Genomic DNA, 22,793 nt, shown 5'->3' with positions numbered 1-22,793 from the left:
ATGAATGAAACATACATATACCTTCACAATTATATAGCAAAGAGATATTTAACCTTTAGGACTGTAGGGAAAGAGTCTGTCTCGGGGGTCCTGGAGAGCATTCCCGCCACCCCAAATGGGAACACACTGTGGCTGGAACTCCTACCCCCCCTAGCTCGAAGCTCAGAGGCGTGAATAGGACTTGTTTAGTCCAATTAAAACCTGAAAATAAGCTCAGAGGTTATGTCAAGGCATATATCACAATTTAGATGGATATGTGATAAGGAATACACATTGTGTTACCTAACAACAAATTAACATATACACTTGTAGCCGCCAGCAGCCATAGTGGAGCTGCAGTTGGTGGCTGTGATCAGGGCAGGACTTAGGGTGGTGGGAGCCCCTGGGCCTAATAATCAAAGGGGCCCCCTGGAGCAGAGAAGCGGGGGGGTGGGTTGTTACTGCCAGCAAAACATAGTTGTTGAGGGGGGTGCAGGATCCGCCGACCGACCTATCGAAGTTGTTGAGTGGGGGGGTGGCAGCCGCTGAACGGACTTCTTACCTCTTCCCAGGGCCGCCTTCCCAGTAGTTTTGGGGCCCCTTACACAGCTGCAGTGAAGGGGCCCCCTGGAGCATCGAAGTTGTTGAGCGGGGGGGGGTTGCCGAGAATTACATCCATCCGCCGAAGTTGTTGAGCAGGCGGGTGCAAAATTTCCACGAACGGGGGATTGCCGCGATCGCTGCGAAATGCGGGAGGGGATTGGCGCAAAATTGTGGGAGGGGATTGCCGCAAAATTGCCGGAGGGGGTTGCCGTGAAATTGCGGGAGGCGATTGCTGTGAAATTGCTGGAGGGGGTTGCCGCCATTTGCTGTAAAAGAAAAACTTTGGGGCGCCGTAATTTCGTGCAAAGCACGTCGGGAAATTTTAACACGGAGCATGCGCATAACGTTCAGCGCGGGAACGCGCCTAATTTAAATTGCGCCGAGCGGATTTACGTTACACCACCGCAAGTTTACAGGTAAGAGCTTTGTGAATCAGGCACTTACGCTGTAAACCTGCGGCAGTGTAACGTAAATCAGATACGTTACGCCGCGGGAGCGGTATCGGGGCAACCCTAATTAAAATCACTGCTCCCGAAAAAACGTCAGTTTTGAAAACTTTTTTTTGCATTGATACATGTTCCCTGGGGCCCAAACCCTTTTTAGGACAATAACTTGCATATTAGCTTTTAAAATTAGCACTTTTAATTTCGAACGTTCAAGTGCCATGGACTTCAATGGGGTTTTAAAGTTCGCACAAACGTTTGGTCTGTTCGAATGTTCTAATGCGAACCGAACGGGGGGGTTTCGGCTCATCCCTAGTGGAGACAGTTGTACCTCTGGGCCTAGGAGAATATCCGTGATCTGCAAGTAAGATAAGATAAGAGTCCTCCCCATCCCTCTATCCCTCTGTTGAAAAGTTGAAAGAGACTTTGTGTTGGTGCGGACATTTCTTCCAGATAACTCTTCAAGGAGAACCCCTAGAAGGAACAGTAAGGTAACGGTAGGCCCAAATCTAAACCAGCAGCTCATACGGAGGTAGTGCTACATAAACATCTTCTTTACCTTTTCTCTTCAACTATTGTTTTACTGCAGATTTCTGCAATATTAACCTTTTTTTTCATTTTTAATGTGTATTATGTTTCCTTATGTATTTTGTGAATTTATGAATCTCATGAAAACCCACAGCCATATATTAATATAAAAGTTAATTTATTGAGTATCAGAAGGACATTGGATGACATTTAGTTAGCGGCAACAGTCTGGTCCACCCAGGATCTGAGGGCGGTGACGCGGGCGTAGACTCCGGGATAAGATGGAGAGCAGGTGCCGAGCCCAAAGGACACAATACCGGCCAGGGTCCAGGCTCCGTTCTTCTGGCACACGAGGGGTCCTCCAGAGTCACCCTGAAAAGGAACAAAACCAGGAATGATAGAAGAGTTCTCCTTGTGATGAATGTATGTGTGACATCACTGGTCTCCATTTCTCACACTATGGAGTCATGAAATAATATCATCTACTCACCACAACCTGAGTGTGGGCTCAGTCCCCTATATAAAAATGGAACCAGTATTTGGATTGCAAAGAAATTCTATAGATTTTCTTTTGAGGTGAACATACATTCATACGCCGTCCTCCAGTGCTTCTACCGTCTCACCCACGCGATTGGCAAGCCGGAGAATGAATTGGCCAGCGGTGGCCGTTTATCATAGAGCTGACTGAGAACCAGATGGTCCCTGGCAATTCAGGGCTCCACTAGAGAGATTTCCATTGACTTCCTGTTCAGACAGGAAGTCAGGGGAACTCAACTCATCAACAGGGACACAAACAGGAATAAAAATCTAACAGATGTCCTGTTCTCCTCTCATCATAGTTTTCTTTTTTTGTTGTCTTCATGTTTAGTAAACTGTTTTCATCAAGACAGAAAGTGAGGGGAGATTTCATAAAGGGAGCCATGAATAGATGTAAAAGATTTGACAGGGCTTCTAATCCTTCCCTACTCGATGCAAACGTTGAAACTCAATAAAAAAACATTTGTTGGACATATATTTTAAAGATGTCCTTATATCATATTTGCCAATTTTTGGACTTTGCATTGCCCATGTAAGGTCATCTACACCATGACGGCACAGCTCAACCACAAGGCCAAGCCCAATGTCGTCTTATATATTCTTTTACTATTTTTTTTTTTTTTAATTAAAGGGTCTCAGAGGAGAACTTGAACTCGGGAACAACGCATGAATCACATAGGGCTAGATTCAGGTAGAATTGCCTATCTTTAGGCGGGCGTAGCGTATCTCAGATACACTACGCCGCCGTAACTTAGTGAGGCAGGTACCATATTCACAACAAGCTTGCGTCCTAAGTTATGGCGGCGTAGTGTAAATGGTCCAGCGTAAGCCCGCCTAATTCAAATTGTCCAGGCAGTGGGCGTGTTGAATTATAATGAGCCTCGACCCCCCGTAATTGACGCTCTTAACGAACGGCGAATGCGCCGTCCGTGAACGTATCCCAGTGCACATGCTCAAAATCACGCCGCAAATAGTCAATGCTTTCGACATGAACGTAACTTACGCACAGCCCTATTCGCGTACGACTTACGCAAACAACGGAAACTACGGAAAATTCAATGCTGTCCCGACGTCCATATTTAACATTGGCTATGCCTCATATAGCAGGGGTAACTTTACGCCGAAAAAAGCCTTACCTAAACAACGTAAATCAATGCGCCGGGCGGACGTACATTTCAGAATCGGCGTATCTAGCTCATTTGCATATTCTACGCGTAAATCTACGGAAACGCCCCTAGCGGCCAGCGTAAATATGCACCCTAAGATACGACGGCGTAGGAGACTTACGCCGCTCGTATATAGGCCAAATCTATGCGTAACTGATTCTATGAATCAGGCGCATAGATACGACCGCGCTCATTCGGACATACGACGGCGTATCTGAAGATACGCCGTCGTATGTGCTTTATGAATCTAGCCCATACTTTATATATAATCCTCATAATATGAATGCCTCATATAAAAATTAACCAACTGCATCCTCAAGCTATTGTTCTGTACAAAATTGGGTAAAAAACGCTAACACTGGTCAATAGAAAACCTGTAGATCATCGTACCATGCAAGAGGTGGCACCGGAGGCTCCAGCGCAGATCATGGAGGATTGAATTTGGACTCCGAAGTATCTCTGGCACTGACTGTTGGTCAGAAGAGGAAGGGACGCCTGCTGGAGTTTAGCTGGCTTCGCTTTTGCTGAGAGAGAGAGAAAGAAGGAAGATATATATAAGCTCTAGACATCTTTATGTACAACCCTCTGTAGGAGACCAACGTTTGTATTACCAAGTGATAATCTGGTAACACTTAGTATTTTTGCTATTCTAATCCCCTTACTGGCAGCATCGGTGTATCCCCATCCGCTGGTGATGCATCTTTCTCCCACATTGAAGACATCAGAGGAAGCAGCAAGACACACGGGGGACACGCGGTCATTGAGGATGGCAGGACTGGAAAGCTTGATCAGGGCGATGTCATTGACAAAGGTCCTGGCGTTGTACTGCGGGTGACTGAAGAACTGAGAAAAGTTATAAAAAGGATTAATGGTTTTATAGATTTTTTTCATTTAAAATCTTCTTCTGATTTTTTAATAATTGTCCCTCTGAACCTTCTCAGTTTGTAGATTAATCTGGTTACTTGTCATCTTTTATTCTCCTATTAACATTATACTGAGAGTTGTCTCCGCCTTAAACCTCCATCATATGTTATTTTAAGTTGGGGGAAGTAGAAAAAGTCCCCGGTCTAGAAAGTGATTGAAGTGCCGGAACTCCATGTCCCTTGTAAATCGGGGGAATCTCAGCTGACAATTTGAACACTTATGTTGGCCATTCCACTGCTTGAAATAAAGGGACACAAGGGGGTAAGGGACACAAGGGGGTTAAGAAATCTCAGCACACCATCTGTAGTTAAACTACAAATCCCACGAGGCATTGCAAGACTCTGGCAGCCACAGACATGACTCCCAGAAGCTGAGGCATGATGGGATTTGCCGTTTCACCACATCTAGAGATCTAAGGTTGCCTACTTCCTGGCTAGAAGATGATGGACGTCCTCCAACCAGGAAGTAAGGTGGACTCTATCCAACTTGGTACAGCTTCTAATGCACATTGTGTGAAGCTCGCCGTGTTCAGTGAAATCAAAGTGAGAAATCACAGTCAAGACTGAAGAGAAGGCTGGAGGTCCACTTTAACAACTTTCCTGCTTCGGGACTCAAGAGGAAACAAAGCCCCATTTATAAGGCCACTTGTAGTCTTTAAATGTAATAAGAAATAAGTCTGTCCACCCATACACTTATCACTACATTCTCTACATAGGAAGAAAGCTTAGAAGACTCATTGATGACGCTGGTGACGTCTAAAACGCATAACAAATGAGAGTTCTCCTTCAGTAATAAGAACTTACTCTGCCAACGGACTTGACCTGGATGGGCTCAGCATTGGAGGATTGATCGAATTCACCCAGGACCACAAGGTCAGAAGTTCTGGATGGAAGAGAAACGTGGCAAGTTATTGGTAAATGGTTGGGTATCGTGGTGACTATGATTTTCAAAACTCAATCATATTCTCTCTATACACGGGGAAATGTCTGGCAGTGTCACAGTCATTTAGTAATGGGTCAGAGGCTATACTACTCATACTATCCACATCCCTCTACTTTATACAACCCCCACCTTCTCCATCTCCTAATAATGTGAATTAACAGTCAGTTGTAAATTGGATGTATGTCTCTATATTGTATCTGTTCTATAAACAAGAGGCTCTGGATGGACAGTTGGATAAATGGTTCTATATTTAGGATGTATCTGGTCTATAAACCAGAGGCTCTGGATGGACAGTTGGATAAATGGTTCTATATTTAGGATGTATCTGGTCTATAAACCAGAGGCTCTGGATGGACAGTTGGATAAATGGTTCCATATTTAGGATGTATCTGGTCTATAAACCAGAGGCTCTGGATGGACAGTTGGATAAATGGTTCTATATTTAGGATGTATCTGGTCTATAAACCAGAGGCTCTGGATGGACAGTTGGATAAATGGTTCTATATTTAGGATGTATCTGGTCTATAAACCAGAGGCTCTGGATGGACAGTTGGATAAATGGTTTTATATTTAGGATGTATCGGTCTATAAACCAGAGGCTCTGGGTGGACAAATCCCCAGTAAAGCATTGCAGTGAATGTTGACCTTGCAGTAGAATATTATCATATAAGACTCACCTGACTTCACAGTGGGCAGCGGTGACAACCCAGAGACTGTTGATGACGGAGCCGCCACAAAAGTGGAATCTGGTGCTGTTCTGTGGAGGAAGAGTCATGAGGTCATTGCTTTATATATAGAGATCTTTTCACCTACCCCATGAAGATTTCCCCCCCCCCCCATAGAAAACTGTATAATGTGATAGTTACAGAGGGGGACCACTTAGGCGTGGTGCAGGGAAGTTTTACAAAGCCTCAATATTCATCACTGGGGTTTTCTAGAAGACAAATCCAGAGGGAAGATTCTGGGTACATCGATGACATTACCAGCATCTAAAGTTGAACTCCCGACAGATATAAAATACTCTAATTTTTGCAAAATCTAAGAATGTATCTTTCGTGGAGAAAATACTGCTCCATTTTCCCTATAATCCTGATCACTGGGGTTTTCCTGGAGAAGAGGACCATCCATTCTGGACTCTGATATTTCCCTTCAGTTTCAGGTCACATGACTAAATTGTCTTGGCAGTCAGACATGCTGTTAACACAGGAAGAAACCCAAATCAGCACCTCCAGTCCTCCTATTGTTATTATTTATCCATGCCAGCAAGACTGAAGAATTTTCTTTTATTGGAATAAAGGTCCAGCTTTGAGAGGTTTTGCCCTTGAGGATAGACGTTGGAACCTTCTCCACATCCCCTCCCCCTTTGATCTTTGGATGGTGTCTACCTTCTCTGATCACCTTCTGGAGGCTTCTAAGTGCTTCTAAGTGCCATATCCTACTCATTGATGTTCTTTGTTGGGAGACATCTAATTACCTACCCAAGAGGGTTGTCACCTACCCCTACCTCCTCCCACTTTGCTTTCCTAGGAGGGCTGTGTTATGTTAAATCTTTCATATTTGGAATTGACAAGTAAAACATTCAGTCAGTGAAATTCTAAATTTTGTCCATAGGAAGTCCTATATCTGGGGGGGTGGGGGAGGGGCATGTGTTTGACCACAATGGATGACATTCTGAGCCGACAGATCCATAAAAACGACAATAAACCCAGAAATGTTATAATTTAGGAAGCAAGATTAGAAGTGTTATGAGATCATCGTACCTGAATAGACACCTGCCATGGCCAAGAACCAGGGACGGCATTTTCTCCATTCACAATCCTGGCGTTGTCGGAAATAAGAGGACTGATGGCGGGAACACCGCAACCTGAGAGAAAAACACATTCTTATCATAAGTGCCAGTAACACATTGTTACACATCACCATATAATACAACACAACGTCTGTTTGGGTTTAGAGTCTATTTTTTTATCGTCTTTTCACTTTGATTTCATACCATCCTTAATATGGCCGATCTTCATTTAAAAAAAAAATGTAAACAAATAAAAAAAATCATTGTTTTATCCATAGTGAAATGGAAGTTCATTTTGGAAACGCTGAATTTAATCCTTTAGATCGGTTCTGCGGTGTAATCAATAAGATGAAGTTTGCCTTCCACATAATCAGATCAATGTACTACGTTTTACATACGCTCTATGAATGTACGTGTCTAGGATATTTTATAAAGACATTTTATAATTTTTATATATTTAATTTTAATAGAAATTTAATAATTTTTTTATATAGAAAAAAAAATATATATATATAAATGATATACCGTATAAATATTACAAGGTGCTACAAACATATACATGGACTCACCATAGGCTCCGCTGAGGAGGACCAGGCAGGACAGGACCCACAGTGTTGCCATTTTCTGATATTCTTGGGTATGAGGAGGATTGTAAGGTCTGTTCAGCTTATATACGCTCAGTCAGCCAATCAGGGGAGAGCTCCAGGTTTACTATTAGGACAATTTTAGACCTCCTTATCAGGGAAACCTTTAGCAATTGCGTATATTTCACTGACGTGGGCTGGAGGAAAAGATATGAAGAAACAGGTGTTCCAGGAGAACGTCACCAACCAAGACTCTCGCTGAGCGATGGAATCTATAATTATATGTATATCATTACGTCATTTACTCCATATTACTCCATATTACCTAAAAGTAGTTTTTTTTACGTTAAGGAACATCTAAAAAAAATTATAAATATTGAGGTTCTATATAACAGAATTTTCACCACTAAACACACACACAGGTCTTGCATTCCAAGATCTCACCAACGCTTCTCACATGTCTCTTAATAACTTAATCATAGACCATGGGCTCCCCTCCTCCACTTTGGCTCAGCAGTGTGGGGATCTCACCTTCATTGAGAAGAAGCTCCGGGATACAACAAAACCATGGGAAATAATGGCACCATAAACCAGCATTTATTGAATACACCTCTGAAGCCTCGTACACACGCACGGTTTTCTCGGCAAGAACCAGCAAGAAAACTGCTAGCAGAGCTTTTTTGCCAAGTAAGCTGTACGAGGCTTTGAGGTTTCTAGTCAAGAAAACTGGCCAGAATCTAGACGAGAAAAATAGAGAACCTGCTCTCTATTTTCTCGTTGTGATTCTCGGCAGTGTTTTCCTGCCAAGAAACCCGAGCGTGTGTGTATACTTACCTGTCGCCCTGGAAACCCGCGCACGCTCGAAATGACTTTGACGCATGCGTGGTAGCTTCCAAGGCATAGGTGGGGCGAAGCAAGATGGCGGCGACGGCATTGAATGTGACAAACGCATGCTTGTTGTAGTCGATGACGTCACCGAGTTCGTGCCATTCAAAAGAACGGCAGTTCTTTTGAATGGAGTGTGTGCAACCAAACTGATAAGAGGCATGGAGGAGCTCAACTGTGAGGAAAGATTAGAAGAACAACATTTATTCACTCATGAGAAGAGGAGAATAAGGGGGGATATGATCACCATGTACAAATATATAAGAGGTCCATATAGTGAACTTGGTGTTGAGTTATTCACTTTACGGTCAACACTGAGGACAAGGGGACACTCTTTACGTCTAGAGGAAAAGAGATTTCATCTCCAAATACAGAAAGGTTTCTTCACAGTAAGAGCTGTGAAAATGTGGAACAGACTCCCTCCAGAGGTGGTTCTGGCCAGCTCAGTAGATTGCTTTAGGAAAAAAAAGCCTGGATTCTTTATTAAATGTACAGAATATAACTGAGTACTAAGATTTGTAGGTAAAGTTGATCCAGGGTAAATCCGATTGCCTCTCGGGGGATCAGGAAGGAATTTTTTCCCCTGCTGTAGCAAATTGGATCTCATGCTCTGCTGGGGTTTTTTGCCTTCCTTTGGATCAACTGTGGGTATGGAGTTGGGTGTATGGGATTGTACTGTGTTTTTTATTTTGTTTGTTTATTTTTATTTGTTGGTTGAACTAGATGGACTTGTGTCTTTTTTCAACCTGACTAACTATGTAACTATGTACACTCGGCCGGCGAGAGAATCTTGCCAAGAATCTTGTCAGGAAAAACTAAGTTTTTTCCTCACAAGATTCTGGGCCGTGTGTACAGGGCTTTAGATTCAGACGCATAGCTTGAAGCTTGTGGGCCCCGATGCAAACGTTGGCCTGGCCCATGGGCTGTTCTCCCCCTGTGCTCCTCTCCATTCAGGAAATGGAGAGATGCTGCAGGGGCCCGTTGGAGCTAGGAGTGGGGTTGCGATTGTGACCCCTGCAGCGCCTTATTGTCACAAACTACGGTGAACGAGAGTGAACCACAACTGCGGGTTAGGAGAGATTTCAATGCACCTCTCTATGTGATGTGAATTTCAGTACTGGACCCCAGGCGTCACTCCAATCAGAGAACAGGAGTTTGGGGGTTCACTACATCATCTCTGTCACATACAAGAATGCGTTGAGCTACTAAGGGTGGAGGTATTACCACATACCTACAACCCCTTATGCCGCGTACACACACGATCGATTCGTCCGATGAAAACGGTCTGATGGACCATTTTCATCAGACGAACCGATCGTGTGTGGGACCCATCGGTTTGTTATCCATCGGTGAAAAAACTAGGATCTTGTTTTAAAATGATCTAAACCGATAGAAAAAAACGATCGTCTGTGGGCACGTCCATCGGTTAAAAATCCATGCATGCTCAGAATCAAGTCGACGCATGCTCGGAAGCATTGAACTTATTTTTTCTCAGCACGGCGTTGTGTTGTATGTCACCGCGTTCTGACGCGATCATTTTTTTAACCGATGGTGTGTAGGCAAGACTGATGAAAATCAGCTTCATCGGATATCTGATGAAAAAATCCATCAGACCGTTTTCATGGGATGAACCGATCGTGTGTACAGGGCATAAGACTTAAAAGGTTACGATAAACGTGAGTCAAGCACAACTACATTAATGATTTCAATGCACTTCTCTATGTTAAGTGATTATCAGTACGGGACCCCAGGCGTCACTCTAATCAGAGAAAAAGAGTTTGGGGGTTACCTCTACATCATATCACTCACATACAGGAATGCATTGAGCTACTAATGGAGGAGGTATAACACACCTTTATTCCTTAGCCCAAAAAAAGGTACAGCGAACATGTTCAGTATTTTAGGGCGGAAGCCCGTATACAAGTGACAACAAATGTCAAGCACGTAGCAAATGAAAATACTGTATGCAATTAGCAATTACTTGAGAGAGGCAACTTTAGCTTAAAAGGGTGTTCCAGTCACTTTTAATGTTTATTAAAAGTCAGCAGCTACAAAAAGTGTAGCTGCTGACTTTTAATAAACATACACTCACCTGCTCCATGTTCCAGCGACACGCCGGCCGGGGCTCCGCTCCTCTCCCCCCCTCTCTGGCCGGCGTCTTCATTCTAAGTGTGGGCACCCGGCCGTGACAGCTTTCGGCTTCATGGCCGGGCACCCACTGCGCATCCTCGAGCGGTGCTGCGCCATCCGATTGGACAGGCGATCGCCTGGGACCTGTCATGTGTCCCAGGCGATCGCCTACAGGGAGGGGCTGACGTATCGCCTTAGCAGCCCCTCGGCAGAAGGAGGAAGTGGGACCTGAAGCCCCCACTCCCCCCTCAAAAAAATGACATGCCAAATGTGGCATGTAAGGGGGCGAGGAGTGGATTAAGCGGAATTTCCACTTTTGGGTGGAACTCCGCTTTAAATGTTGTCCCTTTAAGACTCTGTGGCTCACGCATGCGTTTGCAAATGCGTGCGGACTGAACCCCTGTTTTTAACGCATACTTTAGACAGGTTAATTGGTTTTCTGCAAGCTGGTTGGTAAGTAGGCTTGGTTTTTCCCTGGGCATTCCCCAGGTTTTTGTTGTTATCTGCTTTAGCCTTCCAATGCTACTTACTGTTATGGCCAGCTATAGACGGGGGCAGTGGACATGTTTATGCTTCACCTGTGGTGTTTATATTGGTCCATCAGTGCACCAACACCTTTGCAGCCATTGTGCTATATGCTGGGTGTTTGGTGTGCTCTTGTACCTTTAAAGGAGGGGTGGCTTCCCTTCAGTTCACCTGCCCCTGTCTATCCATTAAAATGCATGTGCCTCCACTGTGGGGACGCTCATTGTTTAGTGTTAGGACCACAGATATTGCAGGGTGCCTTGGCGCGGCTCTGTGGCTCACGCATGCGTTTGCAAATGCGTGCGGACTGAACCCCTGTTTTTAACGCATACTTTAGACAGGTTAATTGGTTTTCTGCAAGCTGGTTGGTAAGTAGGCTTGGTTTTTCCCTGGGCATTCCCCAGGTTTTTGTTGTTACCTTTAAGATATTCCACAGCTGTCACCTGAAGACACACTAAGTAATCCCAAGCAGCAGGCAGAGGCGGCTCTAGGCTTTGTGAGGCCTTAGGCAAAACTTATCATGGGGCCCCCACTCACACCAATGATGGGAAAAATAATTCAAGGCCAGGGTTGTGGGGAAGAGGCTCTTTTCCTTGAATTATTGGCATGTTATTTTTTCTGCTGGTAGGGGGTTTATCGGAATCTGGAAGCCCCATTTAACAAGGTGGCCCCAAGATCCTGCTCTTTAATAACTAAGGGACGGGGGTCACCCGGTGATGTCACCCGGTGATGTCGCCCGGTGAACCCGCCCCCTTGTGACGTCATTGACTGAGGGCATGCTGGGTCATTGACGCCACAAGGGGTGGTGTCACCGATATTCACTGTTTGTTAGGGATGCTGGCGGCCCCCCTGCTCCTGAGTCAGGGCTCTTAACGCTGCCTGAGCACAGCAGCATTAAGGTCCCCTGTCCCTCAAAACTGGGGTAATGCATTGGGTAAGGTAGGCGGCCGCGAGGCCCCTGTGAGTGTGAGGCCTTAGGCGACCTCTTAATTTGCCTAATTAACCCCTTCCATACAGGGCATTTTCACCCCCTTCCTGCCCAGACCAATTTTTAGTTTTCAGCGCTGTTGCACTTTGAATGACAATTGCGTGGTCATGCAACACTGTACCCAAACTAAATCTTTATGTTGATGTACCTGATTCCTCTGTATCTGACCTGGCTTGTCTGACTCTACACCAGTCTCCTCCCTTTGCTATAGCCTCCACGTATCTGCATCCGAGGTACTTAGCAGCAGCAATCTACCTGCATCACAGCCAGGGCCGGACTTACCATTGGGCTTGACTGGGCTCAAGCCCATGGGCCAAACCCAATAGGGGGCCCCGGGCCCAATCACAGCAACCCCCCCGTTTACGGCAATCACGAAAACCCCCTCCAGCAATTTCACGGCAACCGCCTCCTGCAATTTTGCGGCAACCCCCTCCCGCAATTTTGCGGCAATCCCCTCCCACAATTTTGCGCCAATCCCCTCCCGCATTTCGCGGCAATCGCGGATGGATGTAATTCTCGGCAGCCCCCCCGCTCAACAACTGCGATGCTCCAGAGGGCCCCTTCACTGCAGCTGTGTAAGGGGCCCCAAAATTACTGGGAAGGCGGCCCTGGGAAGAGGTAAGAAGTCCATCCAGCGTCTGCCACCCCCCCCCACTCAACTTTGATAGGTCGGTCGGCGGATCCTGCACCCCCCCTCAACAATTATGATCGGCCGGCAGTAACAACCCACCCCCCGCTTCCCTGCTCCAGGGGGCCCCTTCGATTATTAAGCCCAGGGGCCCCCACCACCCTAAGTCCTGCCCTGATCACAGCCACCAACCGCAGCTCCACTACCGCTGCTGGTGGCTACTAGTGTACATGTTAATTCGTTGTTAGGTAACACAATGTGTATCCCTTATCACCTATCCATCTAAATTGTGATATATGTCTTGACATAACCTCTGAGCTTATTTTCAGGTTTTAATTGGACTAAACGAGTCCTATTCACGCCTCTGAGCTTCGAGCTAGGGGGGTAGGAGTTCCAGCCACAGTGTGTTCCCATTTGGGGTGGCGGGAATGCTCTCCAGGACCCCCGAGACAGACTCTTTCCCTACAGTCCTAAAGGTTAAATATCTCTTTGCTATATAATTGTGAAGGTATATGTATGTTTCATTCATTTCATTTTAGTGAATCCCATCTTAGCTTTCAAATGTCGGATTTATCTTTTTCGGCCATGTTGTCTTTACAGGACGAATGGTCCTTCACTTGCTTTTGTAATGTGTATTCTCTTTTTGAACTATTACAAATTTATTGAAAGACAAAAAAAAACATTTTGAAAGCCATTTATCATTTTTCTTCCACTTCACAATTATGTGACACCTTTTGTGTTGGTCTATCACATACAATCCCAATAAAATACATTTACGTTTGTGGATGTAACATGAGAAAATGTGGAGCTTTCAAGGGGTATGAATATTTTTTTTAAGGCACTGTATATATATTTATTTTTTCTTTCTTTAGCCCCTATATAACTTGTAATTGGCCCTTTTCAGCTTTTATTTACCCTTCTCTCTTCATCTATTATTTTCCTACAGAATGCTACTCTGCTTTTTTTTCCTATGTTGTTAAAAATGAATATTAACCTTTTTATTTATTTTTTGTTTCATTTGTTTAATATGTTTCTGTAACGGAATGGCCCGTGGGACCCAGAGGATCTTGAAGGATGTGGGGGTACTCCTAGTTCGCCAATGACTCTTGGGTTTAGGGTCATCCTATGTCCACTAGGGGCATAGGATGACTGAGAAATTATATCTCGGATTACATGAGATGGGACAGTAATGATAATTCGTGTATTGCAGGATATCTTGAAATATTACAAGTTGTTCCTTCTGAACACAACAGGTCAATAGAGTGTCTCCTTCAATGTGGAACATAGACTGTTGAGATGTTAATTGATGTTAATCATCTCCAGCTACCTGGCTGTAGTGATGAAAGCTTGCTGTGATTGCATTCTATTGTGTTAATTAAGCCTGGCTCCTAAGATATTTCATGGTGCTATGCTAACTAACCCTGTATTGTGTGAAAGTTATATTGATGCTAATATGTGTTGTGAGTTAACACACTCTAAAGGTCAGACGTCTGACTTATGTTCACTAAAGGAATGTGTATTGTGTAGCAGGTGAGAATAGCTTATCGCGGAGTCAGAACGTCTGGGTAAATGACTAGAAATTAGTTCATGTAGATTATCTGAATGTCATTATCTAAAGGAATGTGTATTGAGCACCCATTGTGTCATGTTGTGGGTGGAGTTAAGCCAGTGTTTCTTGGGGCTTCTAACTGTATATAACAAGCCTGAGTTTACCATTAAAGTATCCTATCTGTTTGGAACCAGAGAACAGAGCTGTGTCTCGCTATTCTGGGGGGAAATCCAATGGGTCCTGTCTGCTGGATTGTGGAGTGTCGAGGAGCTGTCTTGGGTTGGTGGAATGAAATATCGTAACGTGTTAACCCCTGACCGTTACAGTTTCCTTGTTTATTTTTGTGAATGTATGAATGTCAGGAAAACCCCTCAGCCATATATTAATAGAAAAGTTACTTTATTGAGTATCAAAAGGACATTGGATGGTATTTAGTTAGCGGCAACAGTCTGGTCCACCCAGGATCTGAGGGAGGTGACACGGGCGTAGACTGCGGGATAAAATGTAGAGCAGGTGCCGCTTCCAAAGGACACAATACCGGCCAGGGTCCAGGCTCCGTTCTTCTGGCACACGAGGGGTCCACCAGAGTCACCCTGAAAAGGAACAAAACCAGAAATGATAGAAGAGTTCTCATTTTGATGAATGTATGTGTGACATCACTGGTCTTCATTTCTCACACTATGAAGTCATGAAATAATATCGTCTACTCACCACAACCTGAGTGTGGACTCAGTCCCGTATATATAAATGGGACCAGTATTTGGATTGCATTGAGGTGACCATACATTTCTAAGAGAAGTCATAATTGGTGGTCAGTATTATATTGAGTCTGATGGGTCTAATGGGAATGTAAAGGCATTTTTCAGTTTTGGGTGGAGTGTGGAAAAGTTGGACCCTTTGTCAAGTTTTTATTGCTGTCTTTGTACCCAATGGAGACATTCACCCCTTAAACAACAATTGATGAGGAAATCCAATTGTCGCGGTCTTTGCCCCTCCTTGTCCCTTACACCCCAGAGAGCTGTCCCCTGCTGTGATCGTTTGGGGTGTGGTTGTATTCCACTGTTTGTGTCTGTCTGCCTTGGGAGAAATGTACATTATGGGATGGATGTCCATGTGGAGGGAGGGGGGACTCCTCCAGCCCCTGCTGATAAACCTAAACACATCTGACCTATGTGTCTATTGTCATTGGACAGTTTAACCCGCCCTGAATCCAAGGGGGGGGAGTGTCTCTGAGGCATTTTATCTGTTGAAACATGTGCTGGAAGAAAGGCAGTTGTGTGGTTTGCCAGTCCTGCAGCCCTGGCTGTGTGCCATCCTGTGAGTGGATTATCCCTGGCTATGTGCCATCCTGTGAGTGGATTATCTCTGGCTGTATGCCATCCTGTGAGTGGATTATCCCTGGCTGTGTGCCATCCTGTGAGTGGATTATCTCTGGCTGGGTGCCATCCTGTGAGTGGATTATCCCTGGCTGTGTGCCATCCTGTGAGTGGATTATCCCTGGCTGTGTGCCATCCTGTGAGTGGATTATCCCTGGCTATGTGCCATCCTGTGAGTGGAGTATCCCTGGCTGTGTTCCATCCTGTGAGTGGATTATCCCTGGCTGAGTGCCACCCTGGGAGTGGATTAACCCAGTGATCGCCAGTGCTGTGAGTAGAGCGAACTCTGTTCTTGTGTGTCCAAGACTGGGCAAGGACTACCCCTATCTGCCAGAACTCTGCTATTTCTCTTGTTTGGCCAGCCTGGTGCGGATTACCCTTTACCAGCATGGACTCTGCTACCCCGCTGTGCATTTATACTATGTTACGGACTATTGTTTTGCCCGGCTGTGACAACTGCTACCTAGCTGTGTGTTAACCCCTCTAACTTTAAAATAAAAAGCTTTGTGGGTGCTCCTACTCTCCGTGTGTCTCTGTTCCACCTACATCTCCATCACACCAATATTTTAGAGTAGTCGCCAGGACAAGAGGTGACGGGAAATCCTCCAATGGGGACAAATGTTCATATGACAACGCTCTAAGATGTGAAATCCATTCACTTTGATGAGATTTCCTCTCACTTCCTGTTAGATCTCCAGGACAGGAAGTGAAAGAAAATCTTCCCAGCGGGACACAGACAGCAAATAATACCCAATTCACCCGTGCGATTGGCAAGCCGGAGAATGAATTGGCCAGCGGTGGCCGTTTATCATAGAGCTGACTGAGAACAAGATGGTCCCTGGTCATCTCTATGACCTTCGGAGGTCGGGTGCAATGTCATAATGTCACGACCGGCCTCGGCAATTGTAAACAGTGCCGTTGCCTCAGCTGGGAAGCTGATATCCCTTTCTTCTTTTTTTTTTAGGCTTTCCAGCCTAGAGGCGAGATCTGGGGATTTATATACCAGATCTTGCTGTAAAGAGGACCTGTCATGCCCTATGTAAGGGAATGTAAAGGCGTTTTTCGGTTTTGGGTGGAGTGTGGAAAGGTTGGACCCTTTGTCAAGTTTTTTATTGCTGTCTTTGTTCCCATTGGAGACATTCATCCCTTTTTTGGTTCCCTGAAACAACAATTGATGAGAAATCCAATATGTTAGAGTAGTCACCAGAACAAGAGGTGAAGGGAAATCCTCCAATGGGGACAAATGTTCCTATGACAACGCTCTAAGATGGGAAATCCATTCACTTTGATGAGATTTCCTCTCACTTCCTGTTGGATCTCCAGGACAGGAAGTGAAAGAAAAATCTTCCCAGCAGGACACAGACAGCAAATAATACTCAATTCACCAATAAGTGATCTGATGTGAGTATCAGCTTGTAATGGATCCTTTGAACCATTTACCAGTTCACTCCCACGTCAAAAGCAGGTCAGCCAGTGAGTAGACCAGTAGGCATGATACCTAATGTGGATGTCAATCCATTCATTTGTGATGGAGTGGTTAAGGATTAGAACGTCTGTCAGGTTTTTATTGCTATTCAGGGCCCCACTAGAGGGATTTCCTCTCACTTCCTGTTCAGATAGGAAGTCAGGGGAACAGAACTCATCAACAGGGACACAAACAGGAATAAAAATCTAGCAGATGTCCTGTTCTCCTCTCATCATAGTCTCTTCATCATAGGTCATCTACACCATGAAAGCACTGCTCAACCACAAGGCCAAGCCCAGTTCCATCTTATATATTTTTTTTACAAAGAAAAAACATTACCGGGTCTCAGAGGGGAACTTAAACTCGGGAACAAAGCATAAAACACATATATGAAGCATTAAAGGGTCTAAAATAACCCCTCACCAACACAACATAATACAGAAGATAATTCACTGTATGGAAACAGAACATGGGACTATCAATGGTGGAGCCAATCATTAAGTATTTACTCAGTACTCATTAGAATTTATGTAATATTCAGTCCTAGAATTATATATATATATATATATATATATATATATATATATATATATATATATATATATATATATATATATATATATATATATATATATTTATATGGCTTTTTTTCAGTAGGAACATGGGGGAATCCAGTTCCAGCATCTCCAGCTCTGAATGTTTGTAATGGCAAGGGGTGCTGGGGTGTCCTGGAGGGTCTATAATGCTGGCTGCTGGGGGACCTATTGTTGCTGGGGAGGTCAGTTGTCACTGGTAGGGGATCTATTGTTGCTGGGGGGCTCTTATGCTACTGAGAGATGATGGTTGCTGGGAGACATCAACTGTTGAGAGAGGGGTCTATTGTTGCTAGCTGTTCAGAGTCTACTGTTGTACAGTGGATCAATATTACTTCCTATCATATACAAATTACTTAGCACCACAAATTGATACTTGTTTCTGAATCAATTACTGAGAGGTGGGTAGGGGGTGCAACCAAGGAATGGTTTTTAGAGGTTGGTAGGGAGTGGAACCAAGGAATAGTGCTCATAGGTAGGTAGGGAGTGGAACCAAGGAATGGTGCTCGGAGGTGGGTAGGGAGTGGAACCAGGGAATGGTGCTCGGAGGTAGATAGGGAGTGGAACCAAGGAATGGTGCTCGTAGGTGGGTTAGGGAGTGGAACCAAGTAATGGCGCACGTAGGTGGGTAGGGAGTGGAACCAAGGAATGGTGTTCGGATGTGGGTAGGGAGTGGAACCAAGGAATGGTACTCGGAGTTGGGTAGGGAGTGGAACCAAGGAATGGTGCTCAGAGGTGGGTAGGGAGTGGAACCAAGGAATGGTACTCAGAGGTGGGTAGGGAGTGGAACCAAGTAATGGTGCTCGTAGGTGGGTTAGGGAGTGGAACCAAGTAATGGCGCTCGTAGGTGGCTAGGGAGTGGAACCAAGGAATGGTGTTCGGAGGTGGGTAGGGAGTGGAACCAAGTTATTGGGCTCGTAGGTGGGTAGGGAGTGGAACCAAGGGATGGTGTTCGGAGGTAGGTAGGGAATGGAACCAAGAAATGGTGCTCGGAGGTGGGTAGGGAGTGGAACCAAGGAATGGTGCTCAGAGGTGGGTAGGGAGTGGAACCAAGGAATGGTGCTCAGAGGTGGGTAGGGAGTGGAACCAAGTAATGGTGCTCGTAGGTGGGTTAGGGAGTGGAACCAAGTAATGGCGCTCATAGGTGGGTAGGGAGTGGAACCAAGGAATGGTGTTCAGAGGTAGGTAGGGAGTGGAACCAAGGAATGGTGCTCATAGGTGGGTAGGGAGTGGAACCAAGGAATGGTGCTCGTAGGTGGGTAGGGAGTGGAACCAAGGAATGGTGCTCGGAGGTGGGTAGGGAGTGGAACCAAGGAATGGTTCTCAGAGGTGGGTAGGGAGTGGAACCAAGGAATGGTGTTCAGAGGTGGGTAGGGAGTGGAACCAAGGAATGGTGGTCAGAGGTGGGTAGGGAGTGGAACCAAGGAATGGTGCCTCGAGGTGGGTAGGGAGTGGAACCAAGGAATGGTGCTCAGAGGTGTGTAGGGGGTGGAACCAAAGAATGGTGCTCGGGGTAGGTAGGTGGTGGAACCAACGAATGGTGCTCAGACATATGTAGAGGGTTGGAACCAATGAAGGGTGATCAGAGGTGGGTAGGGGGTGGAACCAATGAATGGTGCTCGTAGGTGGGTAGGGGGTGGACACAACTGGTGACTCGGAAGTAAGGAGTTCCTGCACCTATTCTCTGAGAAAAAAGCCCTGTATATATAATACTCTATGAATGATTGTGAGGCTTCATAGACTGTTCTGCCTCATATAAAATGAACCAACTGCATCCTCAAGCTATTGTTCTGTTCAAAATTGTGTAAAAAAACGCTAACACTGGTCAATAGAAAACCTGTAGATCATCGTACCATGCAAGAGGTGGCACCGGAGGCTCCAGCGCAGATCATGGAGGATTGAATTTGGACTCCGAAGTATCTCTGGCACTGACTGTTGGTCAGAAGAGGAAGGGACGCCTGCTGGAGTTTAGCTGGCTTCGCTTTAGCTGAGAGAGAAAGAGAGAAGAAATATATAAGCTCTAGACATCTTTATGTACAACCCTATGTAGGAGACCAACGTTTGTATTACCATGTGATAATCGGGTAACACTTAGGATTTTTGCTATTCGAATCCCCTTACTTGCAGCATCGGTGTATCCCCATCCGCTGGTGATGCATCTTTCTCCCACATTGAAGACATCAGAGGAAGCAGCAAGACACACGGGGGACACGCGGTCATTGAGGGTGGCGGGACTGGAAAGCTTGATCAGGGCGATGTCATTGACAAAGGTCCTGGCGTTGTACTGCGGGTGACTGAAGAACTGAGAAAAGTTATAAAAAGGATTAATGGTTTATAGATTTTAATAAATCAAAATCTTCTTCTGAACCTAAAACAATTGTCCCTCTGAACCTTCTCAGTTTGTAGATTAATCTGCTTACTTGTCATCTTTTATTCTCCTATTAACATTATACTGAGAGTTGTCTCCACCTTAAACCTCCATCATATGTTATTTTAAGTTGAGGGAAGTGGAAAAAGTCCCGGTCTAGAAAGTGATGGAAGTGCCGGAACTCCATGTCCCTTGTAATCTCAGCTGACAATTTGAACACTTACTTTGGCCATACCACTGCTTGAAACAAAGGGACACAAGGAGGTAAGGGACACAAGGGGGTAATAAATCTCAGCACACCATCTGTGGTTAAACTACAAATTCCACGAGGCATTGCAAGACTCTGGCAGCCACAAACATGACTCCCGAGGCTGAGGCATGATGGGATTTGCAGTTTCACCACATCTAGAGATCCAAGGTCAACAACTTCCTGGCTAGAAGATGATGGACGTCCTCCAACCAGGAAGTAAGGTGGACTCTATCCAACTTTCTACAGCTTCTAATGCACATTGTGTGAAGCTCGCCGTGTTCTGTGAAATCAAAGTGAGAAATTACAGTCAAGACTGAAGAGAAGGCTGGAGATCCACTTTAACGGCTTTCCTGCTTCGGGACTCAAGAGGAAACAAAGCCCCATTTATAAGGCCACTTGTAGTCTTTAAATGTAAGGCCCCGTACACACGACCAGTTTCCTCGGCAGAATTCAGCTTCCGACTGAGTTTCTGGCTGAATTCTGCCGAGAAACCCGGCCGTGTGTACACTTTCGGCCGAGGAAGCCGACGAGGAGCTCGGCGAGGAAATAGAGAACATGTTCCCTATTTCCTCGTTGTTCTATGGGAGCTCTCGCCCCGCCGAGCTCCTCGGCGGCTTCAGTGCTGAACTGGCCGAGGAACTCGATGTGTTTGGCACGTCGAGTTCCTCGGCCGTGTGTACGAGGCCTGATAAGAAATAAGTCTGCCCATCCATATACATATCACTGCATTCTCTACATAGGAAGAAAGCTTAGAAGACACATTGATGACGCTGATGACGTTCTCATGTCTAAAACACATAACAAATGAGAGTTCTCCTTCAGTAATAAGAACTTACTCTGCCGACGGACTTCACCTGGATGGGCTCAGCATTGGAGGATTGATCGAATTCACCCAGGATCACAAGGTCAGAAGTTCTGGATGGAAGAGAAACGTGGCAGGTCATTGGTGAATGGTTGGGTATCGTGGTGACTATGATTTTCAAAACTCAATCATATTCTCTCCATACATGGGGAAATGTCTGGCAGTGTCACAGTCATTTAGTAATGGGTCAGAGACTATACTACTCATACTATCCACATCCCTCTACTTTATACAACCCCCACCTTCTACATCTCCTAATAATGTGAATTAACAGACAGTTGTAAATTGGATGTATGTCTCTATATTGTATCTGATCTATAAACCAGAGGATCTGGATGGATAGTTGGATAAATGGCTCTATATTTAGGATGTATCCAGTCTATAAACCAGAGGCTCTAGTCTAGATGGACAGTTGGATAAATGGCTCTATATGTAGGATGTATCCGGTCTATAAACCAGAGGCTCTGGATGGACAGTTGGATAAATGGTTCTATATTTAGGATGTATCCGCTCTATAAACCAGAGGCTCTGGATGGACAGTTGGATAAATGATTCTATATTTAGGATGTATCTGGTCTATAAACCAGAGGCTCTGGATGGACAGTTGGATAAATGATTCTATATTTAGGATGTATCTGGTCTATAAACCAGAGGCTCTGGATGGACAGTTGGATAAATGGTTTTATATTTAGGATGTATCCGGTCTATAAACCAGAGGCTCTGGATGGACAGTTGGATAAATGGTTTTATATTTAGGATGTATCCGGTCTATAAACCAGAGGCTCTGGGTGGACAAATCCCCAGTAAAGCATTGCAGTGAATGTTGACCTTGCAGTAGAATGTTATTATATAAGACTCACCTGACTTCACAGTGGGCAGCGGTGACAACCCAGAGACTGTTGATGACGGAGCCGCCACAAAAGTGGAATCTGGTGCTGTTCTGTGGAGGAAGAGTCATGAGGTCACTGCTTTATATATAGAGATCATTTCACCTACCCCATGAAGATTCCCCCCCCCCCCATAGAAAACTGAACAATGTGGCATGTGTTTGACCACAATGGATCACATTCTGAGCCGACAGATCCATAAAAACGACAATAAACCCAGAAATGTTATACTTTAGAAAGCAAGATTAGAAGTGTTATGAGATCATCGTACCTGAATAGACACCTGCCATGGCCAAGAACCAGAGACGGCATTTTCTCCATTCACAATCCTGGCGTTGTCGGAGATAAGAGGACTGATGGCGGGAACACCGCAACCTGAGAAAAAGACACATTCTTATCATAAGTGCCAGTAATACATTGTTACACATCACCATATAATACAACACAGCGTCTGTTTGGGTTTGGAGTCTATTTTTATCGTCTTTTGACTTTGCTTTTTTATACCATCCTCAATTTAAATAAAAATTTAAACAAATAAAAAAAAATCATTGTTTTATCCATAGTGGAATAGTGGATTTTTTTCTACGGTGTGTTTTTTTTTTACTATTTACACTTCCTTCGTGAAATGGTAGAGGTACAGTGTACCCCATTACCAATTCACATAGGGGGGGGCAGGATCTGGGGGTCCCCTTTGTTAAAGGGGTCTTCCAGATTCTGATAAGCCCCCGGCCGCAGACCCCCACAACCACCGGGCAAGGGTTGTGGGGATGAGGCCCTTGTCCCCATCAACAT

The 22,793-nt window shown here is 45.0% G+C and overlaps 2 protein-coding genes across 3 annotated transcripts in view; both read right to left on the bottom strand.

Moving 5' to 3' along the window:
* Nucleotides 1-1,714: 1,714 nt before the first annotated feature.
* Nucleotides 1,715-7,559, bottom strand: LOC120921178 (chymotrypsinogen A-like). Its single transcript, XM_040333927.1, has 7 exons — nucleotides 7,481-7,559; nucleotides 6,883-6,986; nucleotides 5,800-5,879; nucleotides 4,984-5,062; nucleotides 3,919-4,099; nucleotides 3,647-3,780; nucleotides 1,715-1,925 (listed from the first exon to the last, which is right to left on the bottom strand). Exons 1-7 carry the CDS (start codon nucleotides 7,530-7,532, stop codon nucleotides 1,764-1,766), a joined length of 792 nt encoding a protein of 263 aa, XP_040189861.1. The 5' UTR covers nucleotides 7,533-7,559; the 3' UTR covers nucleotides 1,715-1,763.
* Nucleotides 7,560-14,582: 7,023 nt separating this feature from the next.
* The window catches only part of LOC120921279 (chymotrypsin A-like), a 51,737-nt gene continuing 43,526 nt past the window's right edge, over nucleotides 14,583-22,793 (bottom strand). For both annotated transcript variants that reach the window (XM_040334015.1, XM_040333988.1), the window contains exons 2-7: nucleotides 22,273-22,376; nucleotides 21,975-22,054; nucleotides 21,089-21,167; nucleotides 19,756-19,936; nucleotides 19,488-19,621; nucleotides 14,583-14,793 (exon numbers count right to left, since the gene is read on the bottom strand). In XM_040334015.1, coding sequence (XP_040189949.1) covers nucleotides 14,632-14,793; nucleotides 19,488-19,621; nucleotides 19,756-19,936; nucleotides 21,089-21,167; nucleotides 21,975-22,054; nucleotides 22,273-22,376 — 740 coding nt within the window. In that variant the 3' untranslated portion in view covers nucleotides 14,583-14,631. The remainder of the gene's footprint in view (nucleotides 14,794-19,487; nucleotides 19,622-19,755; nucleotides 19,937-21,088; nucleotides 21,168-21,974; nucleotides 22,055-22,272; nucleotides 22,377-22,793) is intronic.

This window comes from Rana temporaria, chromosome 1 (genome assembly GCF_905171775.1).
Source record: "Rana temporaria chromosome 1, aRanTem1.1, whole genome shotgun sequence".
Classification (NCBI taxonomy): Eukaryota; Metazoa; Chordata; class Amphibia; order Anura; family Ranidae; genus Rana; species Rana temporaria.
The sequence above is the reverse complement of the archived record's forward strand: the minus strand, read 5'-3'. Positions and strand labels throughout refer to the sequence as shown.